Source organism: Mytilus edulis, chromosome 9, assembly GCF_963676685.1.
Source record: "Mytilus edulis chromosome 9, xbMytEdul2.2, whole genome shotgun sequence".
Lineage (NCBI taxonomy): Eukaryota > Metazoa > Mollusca > Bivalvia > Mytilida > Mytilidae > Mytilus > Mytilus edulis.
The window spans coordinates 5,513,555-5,525,041 of record NC_092352.1 but is presented as its reverse complement, the minus strand read 5'-3'; the positions used below and the strand labels follow the sequence as shown (position 1 = coordinate 5,525,041).

The 11,487-nt window shown below is 35.2% G+C and overlaps 1 protein-coding gene across 1 annotated transcript; it reads left to right on the top strand.

Annotated features, from left to right (window-relative positions):
• The first annotated feature begins 79 nt into the window (after positions 1-79).
• LOC139487533 (elongator complex protein 6-like) lies at positions 80-4,668 on the top strand. The gene is made up of 2 exons (XM_071272399.1): positions 80-819; positions 4,519-4,668. Exons 1-2 carry the CDS (start codon positions 160-162, stop codon positions 4,636-4,638), a joined length of 780 nt encoding a protein of 259 aa, XP_071128500.1. The 5' UTR covers positions 80-159; the 3' UTR covers positions 4,639-4,668.
• The last annotated feature ends 6,819 nt before the right edge of the window (positions 4,669-11,487 follow it).

Sequence of the window (11,487 nt, the reverse complement as noted above, 5' to 3'; positions counted from 1 at the left end):
AAGTAATTTCATTAATATATAACTAAATAAAGATAATTTTGGTGTTCGTTTTTTGAAAATAAATTCTGTAATTTGTTTTAACTTTCATTTTCACTTTGGTTGAGGATCTTACTTACTGCCACATTTACATGTTCTTCACGTTCGCGTTTAAAATTGAAAATGTTTCTCGAAATTAATAATCTAATAGACGTTAAACAAACAGAAAGACTGAATGGTTGGTTTGCTGGGATATCGGAGTCATCAGTTGAAGGATCATTTCTAGTTCATCATTTTCTGTCACATTCTTTGAAGACGTCGACTCCTGTTTGTTTTGTTGCACTTAGTCAGTCTTTTGGACATTATAATGCAATAAGTCAAAAGTTTGGCACAAATTTATCAACGCAAAAGGAAACAAATAAACTCGTATTTGTCGAAGGACTAAAACTTTTAGGGAATACATGTTGTAAAGATTGTGACAAGGGAGACAATCCAATAGATGACAAATCTGTTTTAACTAATTTGTTACAGTCCATCAGCACATCTTACATGGAACTTAAAGAGAAGAATGGTTGCTCACCAACTATCATCATAGACAACATATCTGTTCTTACAATTCTTGGTTTTGACACAAGAGATGTGATTACATTTTGCCATTATTTACATGAACTAATACACGAAGACATTGGTGAGAAAGGATGTCTTGTCCTCTATGCAAGCAATGGTAAACAGAACGGTGATGATCAAATGAAAATCTTATGGAACTGGATGTGTCATAACTGTACTGTCACCATGGAAGTGTGTGGACTAGCAACTGGTTACTGTAAGGATGTTCATGGAGAGGTATAATACATTTTCAATGAATTAATTTTTCCATTATTTTTAGAAAACTTCTGATTCTAGATATACAATAACAGTATTAAGAGATATTGAATGTTTAACCTATCTAAGTTGTAGTGTAGTAGCATTCTTTACATGTATAAAAAAGCCCTCCATTTGACATTGCATAATTAGATCTTATTAGGTGTACATTCTTTTTCTTCTTCTTCCGAATACGGGAGTAGACTCCTAGGTAGGAGTGTAAAACTTCCCGGAACTTGTGTGCTATGTACATATGGACTTAATTTAAAAATAATATGACAAGAAAAATCGTTATCAATAACATATATACATTATGTACAGTGGCTTTAAAGTTTAATAAGTTGCTGTGGATCCTTCAAATGTTAGAGTGGATATGCCACTTTTGAAGGATTCCAGGGTGTCTGACATACCTATTGCTTCAGGTAGTGAGTTCCAGTCCGAAATAGTGCGAGGATAAAATGAAAATTTATAGAAATCTTTATTTGTTGATATTTGCCTAAATTTATGTTTCCCCCTAGTGCGTCTATCAGATATTGTTAAGTTGTCCTTAGGAACTTCAACTAACCCCCAATTTATTTTATACAGCATAGTTAATCTAGCCTTTTTCCTTCTTAATTCTAAATTTTCCCATTCCAATGATTTTATTAAATTTGAAACTGCTCCAGGTGATCTGTCTTTATAATCATTGAAGACAATCCTGGCTGCCTTACGCTGTACCTGCTCAACCTGAGTGATGTGTTGTTTTTTGTACGGATCCCAGACAGGGGAAGAGTATTCGACGACCGGACGGACAAGTGATGTGTACGTAAGGTTTTTAACCTTACGTGTGCAGTTTTTTAAGTTCCTACGAAGAAAACCTAAGGTTTTATTTGCCTTACAAGTAATATTGTTTATATGTGTTCCCCAATCAAGATCATGGCTTATAGTTACACCTAAATATTTACTGTCTTTTACTGCTTCTAAAATATGATTATGCAATATATAATCAAAAGTGGAAGGTTTACTTTTTTTAGAAATATGAATTACATAACACTTCTCAGGATTAAAATTCATTTGCCAATCCTCTTCCCATTTTACTAAACTAGACAAATCTTTTTGAAGTAATTGTGCATCAGAACTACATTGTACACTGTATTGACTGTAAATTATTCAGAAATTATTGTGTTATTAAATGGAATAATGCATCGAGGTAAGTATTGTCATAATAATGAGAACTCCTATTTGAATATCTGATACATATAGATATAGGAAGTAGGAAGAAGCGGTATGAGTGCCAATGATACAACTCTCTATCTAAGTCACAAATTTTATAAAAGTGAACCATTATAGGTCTAGGTACAATCTTCAACTTGGAGCATAGGCTCACACTGAACAGCAAGCTTTAAAGGGCCCCAAAAAATTACTAGTGTAAAACTATTCAATCGGGATAAATTAACCAACGGTCTAATCTATATAAAAATAGAAATGAATAACATTTATGAACCACATCAACAAACGGTAACTACTGAAGATCATATTCCTAACAGGTGCAAACAATCGCAGCTGGTTTAAACGCTTTAATTGTACCAAACCTTCACCCTTATCTGAAACAATACTGTAAAATCACAACATATATCTGTATGCTTCTTTTTCTGCAATGATAATCTCACATTTTTGTCTGTTCCTCAAATTCATGTATTGCAAAAATAATCACATGCATGACTTTCTGAATTTACAAAAAGTGAATAAAAAGTGCTCACAATTATTTACATTATATGTTGAATGTGTCTGATCTCTTAATCTTCTACTTTAAAGCCTTTAAAAGTTTATTAAATCTTAAAAGGAACTGAATTTAAATACAGTTTAGATAACAGTCTGACAATTTTTATCCTTACTAGAGCACACCTGTGATATCGCGGGTCCGTGACTGAAATAAAGTATATAACTATGCGTAAGCCTTTTTTGGTATTGGTATTGTCATCTGATAAAGTCATGCCGATTATAAGATACACAGTTTTCTCTGCTTGCAAACTCTTTCTGTGTGAACCCGTCGACCTAGAACCTATTATTGGTAATATTAATTATTTGGTAAACAAAAGGTCCTGGAATGGAGTATGTTTTTATCATCCGCATTGTCCTTTATTAGTTATAAATATAAAGAATTCTTTGATTCGCTGTTTTACGTCATGCGGCATTGCCCGCTAACAAATTGAAAACTGTGCCTATAAGCCTTATTTTGAGTCCAGATTTTGGAAAACAAAAGGTCCTTGAATGGAGTATTTTTTAATCAACAGCATTGTCCTATGTTAGTTATAAATAAAGTTGAATTCTTTGATTCACTGTTTTATGTCATGCCTGCTAACAAATTGAAAACGGTTCCTATATGCACCTTATTTTTAGTCCAGATTTTTAGTATTCGTATTGTTATCTTAGAAAGTCTTACTGATTAAAATACTACAATAGGTAACAATTTGACAATGATTGAATTTAGTAGTGTCAACCCTTTAGGATTATGATCCGTGAATGTAGCATAATCCTAAATACATCGTTTGGTGGTGCACCTGTTAGATGCGGAACATACAGATAAGGTAATAGGTAACAGGTGAATATTCTACTGGTATCAGTATCGGACTCAACCCGGAACTTCTTAATTATTGGCAATATTAATTACGTGGAAAACAAAAGGGCCTGGAGTGGTGTAATTTTTATTATCTTACCTCCTATACATTTCCAGGAATATGATTGGTTAAAAGCGTCCGCGTGCAAACCGTGTATATTTGATATTAGGTTAGTAGGGAGGCGGGGCTTATCTCATACACGGTTAGTAGTGGAGTTACGTCCCTTTATATTCCTTATTAGGTAAGAAGGGGGCGGGGCTTATTTCATACACGGTTAGTAATGGTGTTATGTCCCTTTATAAAAAACAAAACGGTACTGAGAAAAAATCTTAAAAGTTCCAACAGACGAAGAAATTGATGATTAAGATCGAAATAAATTCATAAAACACATTTAAACCTTACAAGTCGTTATTGTTGGCATCTGTTTTTGTAGGATCAATGGAAGTATTTTCTTAGTGCTAACAGTATTGAAGACTTGCTCATTTTGAGAATCACTAGTCTTAATTTTACACGTTAAGATAGTCGGTAAGATAAATTCGTTACATAGTGTGCTAGTGACGTAATACGGTATATATGGGGTCAGTAAATTCCATATGGGGATTCGAGCTTCGCTCTCACCCCATATGGAATTTACTGACCCCATATATACCGTATTAGGTCACTAGCACACTATGTAACTAATAATCTACACCTTTGTACTATATTAGTTATATAAAGCTGAATTCTTTGATTCGTCGTTTTTACGTGATGACGGCTGACAAATTGGACCTCGTAATTTTAGTATTATAGATAATTGTATGAATACTGTTTATAAATAAATAAGATGTACATGAAATACTGTCTAAAAAGTTTACAACACCAAACACTGCAACTAAACAGGGTTAATAAACAAAATTGGATTTGGCTATTAATTTTTTTTTTTGAACATGTCTAGAAATTTGCCTCAGACCATCATGTTGATCATTTCTTATGTAAATAGAAAAAGCAATTGGAAATCACTAAATTCTGCAGTTTTGAGTTAGAACATCTAATTGAAATATCATACATTGTCATATGAAAAAATTAAATGTGTAATTTTTTTCAGATTGCTGTTAAACACAGACATTCTCTAACAAAACCAGGAAAAGAAAGAAGAATGCAGTATAAACTGACAGATAAAAATATTGTATTGTTTGCTGCAGGGATGTCATCAGCTGTTCTATAAATAAAATAAAATACAAATAATTGTCAACAATGAATTCCATTTATTTCTACTAGCATGTTGAGATGACCTAGTACTATTCCTTGTTAAATTTTGTAAAGGAAAACAGAAATCCTTTCCATAGACATAAAATGTCTGAAGTGAAAAAAGCTTGAACAATGAATGATATTTGTTTTCATGTACATTCTAATGTATAATTTGTCCAGTGCTATAATAGTTACAGTATTCTATGAATGTTACTAGTACAGTGTTAAGGGGGCTCGCGGGTCTAAATAATTTTTTTAATTTAATATAGGATTTCTCTATATTTTTCTATTAATGAACTTTATCTTATACTTAATAGAAAAATGAAATAAAAAAATGGGGTCACCGTTCATTTACGCTCACAATCTGCCTTCGAAAGGAGCATACATTTTTGTTAATGTCCTTTTTTCTGTTGAACTAATAGGAGAAATAGCGGCAATATCGAAATAAAAAAAGAACTAAATTACAGAAATCGCTAAAATTTTACAATTATTTAGTCTATGTACAGCTTATTCGAAAATAACAATAAAAAATATAGGTCACCGATGAGTTAAAAAAGATATTTCAATTTTTATGCCAAAAAATGGCATTTTTGCACCAAAGGGAGATAATTTGAAGCTTTTTCAATGACATCTACATTTTAAAAGTCTGCTGGGGCCAACACAAATTGATTTTTTGGAATGATTTTTGTACCATATGATAAAGTAACAGCTACTTAAGGTAATCAATAAAATTTGTAATGAAAAATTAATGTTTAATTTTTTTCTGAAAATCTTATACCCGCGAGCCTCCTTAAGGTTGAAATGTCAGCTGAACAGAAAACTAAAAGGTTTACAATTAAGAGTATTTATGTTTCCACTTCAAAAAGATACCAGGTTTATGATTTGTTATAGGAGACATGTGTCCTGTCTAAATACAACTCATCAGAAAAAGTAGTTATAGACACATGTGTCCTGTCTACATACAACTCATCAGAAAAAGTAGTTATAGGAGACATGTGTCCTGTCTTCATACAACTCATCAGAAACGGTAGTTATAGGAGACATGTGTCCTGTCTACATACAACTCATCAGAAAAAGTAGTTATAGGAGACATGTGTCCTGTCTACATACAACTCATCAGAAACAGTAGTTTAGAAGACATGTGTCCTGTCTACATACAACTCATCAGAAACAGTAGTTATAGGAGACATGTATCCTGTCTACATACAACTCATCAGAAACAGTAGTTATGGGAGACATGTGTCCTGTCTACATACAACTCATCAGAAAAAGTAGTTATAGGAGACATGTGTCCTGTCTACATACAACTCATCAGAAAAAGTAGTTATAGGAGACATGTGTCCTGTCTTCATACAACTCATCAGAAACAGTAGTTATAGGAGACATGTGTCCTGTCTACATACAACTCATCAGAAACAGTAGTTATGGGAGACATGTGTCCTGTCTACATACAACTCATCAGAAACAGTAGTTATAGGAGACATGTGTCCTGTCTACATACAACTCATCAGAAACAGTAGTTATAGGAGACATGCGTCCTGTCTACATACAACTCATCAGAAAAAGTAGTTATAGGAGACATGTGTCCTGTCTACATACAACTCATCAGAAAAAGTAGTTATAGGAGACATGTGTCCTGTCTACATACAACTCATCAGAAAAAGTAGTTATAGGAGACATGTGTCCTGTCTACATACAACTCATCAGAAAAAGTAGTTATAGGAGACATGTGTCCTGTCTACATACAACTCATCAGAAAAAGTAGTTATAGGAGACATGTGTCCTGTCTACATACAACTCATCAGAAAAAGTAGTTATAGGAGACATGTGTCCTGTCTACATACAACTCATCAGAAAAAGTAGTTATAGGAGACATGTGTCCTGTCTACATACAGCTCATCAGAAAAAGTAGTTATGGGAGACATGTGTCCTGTCTACATACAGCTCATCAGAAAAAGTAGTTATAGGAGACATGTGTTCTGTCTACATACAACTCATCAGAAAAAGTAGTTATAGGAGACATGTGTCCTGTCTACATACAACTCATCAGAAACAGTAGTTATAGGAGACATGTGTCCTGTCTACATACAACTCATCAGAAACAGTAGTTATAGGAGACATGTGTCCTGTCTACATACAACTCATCAGCAAAAGTAGTTATAGGAGACATGTGTCCTGTCTTCATACAACTCATCAGAAACAGTAGTTATAGGAGACATGTGTCCTGTCTACATACAACTCATCAGAAACAGTAGTTATAGGAGACATGTGTCCTGTCTACATACAACTCATCAGAAAAAGTAGTTATAGGAGACATGCGTCCTGTCTTCATACAACTCATCAGAAACAGTAGTTATAGGAGACATGTGTCCTGTCTACATACAACTCATCAGAAACAGTAGTTATAGGAGACATGTGTCCTGTCTACATACAACTCATCAGAAAAAGTAGTTATAGGAGACATGCGTCCTGTCTTCATACAACTCATCAGAAAAAGTAGTTATAGGAGACATGCGTCCTGTCTACATACAACTCATCAGAAACAGTAGTTATAGGAGACATGTGTCCTGTCTACATACAACTCATCAGAAAAAGTAGTTATAGGAGACATGTGTCCTGTCTACATACAACTCATCAGAAACAGTAGTTATAGGAGACATGTGTCCTGTCTACATACAACTCATCAGAAAAAGTAGTTATAGGAGACATGCGTCCTGTCTACATACAACTCATCAGAAAAAGTAGTTATAGGAGACATGTGTCCTGTCTACATACAACTCATCAGAAAAAAGTAGTTATAGGAGACATGTGTCCTGTCTACATACAACTCATCAGAAACAGTAGTTATAGGAGACATGTGTCCTGTCTACATACAACTCATCAGAAAAAGTAGTTATAGGAGACATGTGTCCTGTCTACATACAACTCATCAGAAAAAGTAGTTATAGGAGACATGTGTCCTGTCTACATACAACTCATCAGAAAAAGTAGTTATAGGAGACATGTGTCCTGTCTACATACAACTCATCAGAAACAGTAGTTATGGGAGACATGTGTCCTGTCTACATACAACTCATCAGAAAAAGGAGTTTTAGGAGACATGTGTCCTGTCTACATACAACTCATCAGAAAAAGTAGTTATAGGAGACATGTGTCCTGTCTACATACAACTCATCAGAAACGGTAGTTATAGGAGACATGTGTCCTGTCTACATACAACTCATCAGAAACAGTAGTTATAGGAGACATGTGTCCTGTCTACATACAACTCATCAGAAAAAGTAGTTATAGGAGACATGTGTCCTGTCTACATACAACTCATCAGAAAAAGTAGTTATAGGAGACATGTGTCCTGTCTACATACAACTCATCAGAAAAAGTAGTTATAGGAGACATGTGTCCTGTCTACATACAACTCATCAGAAACAGTAGTTATAGGAGACATGTGTCCTGTCTACATACAACTCATTAGAAACAGTAGTTATAGGAGACATGTGTCCTGTCTACATACAACTCATCAGAAAAAGTAGTTATAGGAGACATGTGTCCTGTCTACATACAACTCATCAGAAAAAGTAGTTATAGGAGACATGTGTCCTGTCTACATACAACTCATCAGAAAAAGTAGTTATAGGAGACATGTGTCCTGTCTACATACAACTCATCAGAAAAAGTAGTCATGGGAGACATGTGTCCTGTCTACATACAGCTCATCAGAAACAGTAGTTATAGGAGACATGTGTCCTGTCTTCATACAACTCATCAGAAACAGTAGTTATAGGAGACATGTGTCCTGTCTACATATAACTCATCAGAAACAGTAGTTATAGGAGACATGTGTCCTGTCTACATACAACTCATCAGAAAAAGTAGTTATAGGAGACATGTGTCCTGTCTACATACAACTCATCAGAAAAAGTAGTTATAGGAAACATGCGTCCTGTCTTCATACAACTCATCAGGAAAAGTAGTTATAGGAGACATGTGTCCTGTCTACATACAACTCATCAGAAAAAGTAGTTATAGGAGACATGTGTCCTGTCTACATACAACTCATCAGAAAAAGTAGTTATAGGAGACATGTGTCCTGTCTACATACAACTCATCAGAAAAAGTAGTTATAGGAGACATGTGTCCTGTCTACATACAACTCATCAGAAAAAGTAGTTATAGGAGACATGTGTCCTGTCTACATACAACTCATCAGAAAAAGTAGTTATAGGAGACATGTGTCCTGTCTACATACAACTCATCAGAAAAAGTAGTTATAGGAGACATGTGTCCTGTCTACATACAACTCATCAGAAAAAGTAGTTATAGGAGACATGTGTCCTGTCTACATACAGCTCATCAGAAAAAGTAGTTATGGGAGACATGTGTCCTGTCTACATACAGCTCATCAGAAAAAGTAGTTATAGGAGACATGTGTTCTGTCTACATACAACTCATCAGAAAAAGTAGTTATAGGAGACATGTGTCCTGTCTACATACAGCTCATCAGAAGCAGTAGTTATAGGAGACATGTGTCCTGTCTACATACAACTCACCAGAAAAAGTAGTTATAGGAGACATGTGTCCTGTCTACATACAACTCATCAGAAAAAGTAGTTATAGGAGACATGTGTCCTGTCTACATACAACTCATCAGAAAAAGTAGTTATAGGAGACATGTGTCCTGTCTACATACAACTCATCAGAAACAGTAGTTATAGGTGACATGTGTCCTGTCTACATACAACTCATCAGAAAAAGTAGTTATAGGAGACATGTGTCCTGTCTACATACAGCTCATCAGAAACAGTAGTTATAGGAGACATGTGTCCTGTCTACATACAACTCATCAGAAACAGTAGTTATAGGAGACATGTGTCCTGTCTTCATACAACTCATCAGAAACGGTAGTTATAGGAGACATGTGTCCTGTCTACATACAACTCATCAGAAACAGTAGTTATAGGAGACATGTGTCCTGTCTACATACAACTCATCAGAAAAAGTAGTTATAGGAGACATGTGTCCTGTCTACATACAACTCATCAGAAAAAGTAGTTATAGGAGACATGTGTCCTGTCTACATACAACTCATCAGAAAAAGTAGTTATAGGAGACATGTGTCCTGTCTACATACAACTCATCAGAAAAAGTAGTTATAGGAGACATGTGTCCTGTCTACATACAACTCATCAGAAAAAGTAGTTATAGGAGACATGTGTCCTGTCTACATACAACTCATCAGAAAAAGTAGTTATAGGAGACATGTGTCCTGTCTACATACAACTCATCAGAAAAAGTAGTTATAGGAGACATGTGTCCTGTCTACATACAACTCATCAGAAAAAGTAGTTATAGGAGACATGTGTCCTGTCTACATACAACTCATCAGAAAAAGTAGTTATAGGAGACATGTGTCCTGTCTACATACAACTCATCAGAAAAAGTAGTTATAGGAGACATGTGTCCTGTCTACATACAGCTCATCAGAAAAAGTAGTTATGGGAGACATGTGTCCTGTCTACATACAGCTCATCAGAAAAAGTAGTTATAGGAGACATGTGTTCTGTCTACATACAACTCATCAGAAAAAGTAGTTATAGGAGACATGTGTCCTGTCTACATACAGCTCATCAGAAGCAGTAGTTATAGGAGACATGTGTCCTGTCTACATACAACTCACCAGAAAAAGTAGTTATAGGAGACATGTGTCCTGTCTACATACAACTCATCAGAAAAAGTAGTTATAGGAGACATGTGTCCTGTCTACATACAACTCATCAGAAACAGTAGTTATAGGAGACATGTGTCCTGTCTACATACAACTCATCAGAAACAGTAGTTATAGGTGACATGTGTCCTGTCTACATACAACTCATCAGAAAAAGTAGTTATAGGAGACATGTGTCCTGTCTACATACAGCTCATCAGAAACAGTAGTTATAGGAGACATGTGTCCTGTCTACATACAACTCATCAGAAAAGGTAGTTATAGGAGACATGTGTCCTGTCTTCATACAACTCATCAGAAACGGTAGTTATAGGAGACATGTGTCCTGTCTACATACAACTCATCAGAAACAGTAGTTATAGGAGACATGTGTCCTGTCTACATACAACTCATCAGAAAAAGTAGTTATAGGAGACATGTGTCCTGTCTACATACAACTCATCAGAAAAAGTAGTTATAGGAGACATGTGTCCTGTCTACATACAACTCATCAGAAAAAGTAGTTATAGGAGACATGTGTCCTGTCTACATACAACTCATCAGAAAAAGTAGTTATAGGAGACATGTGTCCTGTCTACATACAACTCATCAGAAAAAGTAGTTATAGGAGACATGTGTCCTGTCTACATACAACTCATCAGAAACAGTAGTTATAGGAGACGTGTGTCCTGTCTACATACAACTCATCAGAAAAAGTAGTTATAGGAGACATGTGTCCTGTCTACATACAACTCATCAGAAAAAGTAGTTATAGGAGACATGTGTCCTGTCTACATACAACTCATCAGAAACAGTAGTTATAGGAGACATGTGTCCTGTCTACATACAACTCATCAGAAACAGTAGTTATAGGAGACATGTGTCCTGTCTACGTCTACATACAACTCATCAGAAACAGTAGTTATAGGAGACATGTGTCCTGTCTACATACAACTCATCAGAAACAGTAGTTATAGGAGACATGTGTCCTGTCTACATACAACTCATCAGAAACAGTAGTTATAGGAGACATGTGTCCTGTCTACATACAACTCATCAGAAACAGTAGTTATAGGAGACATGTGTCCTGTCTACATACAACTCATCAGAAACAGTAGTTATAGG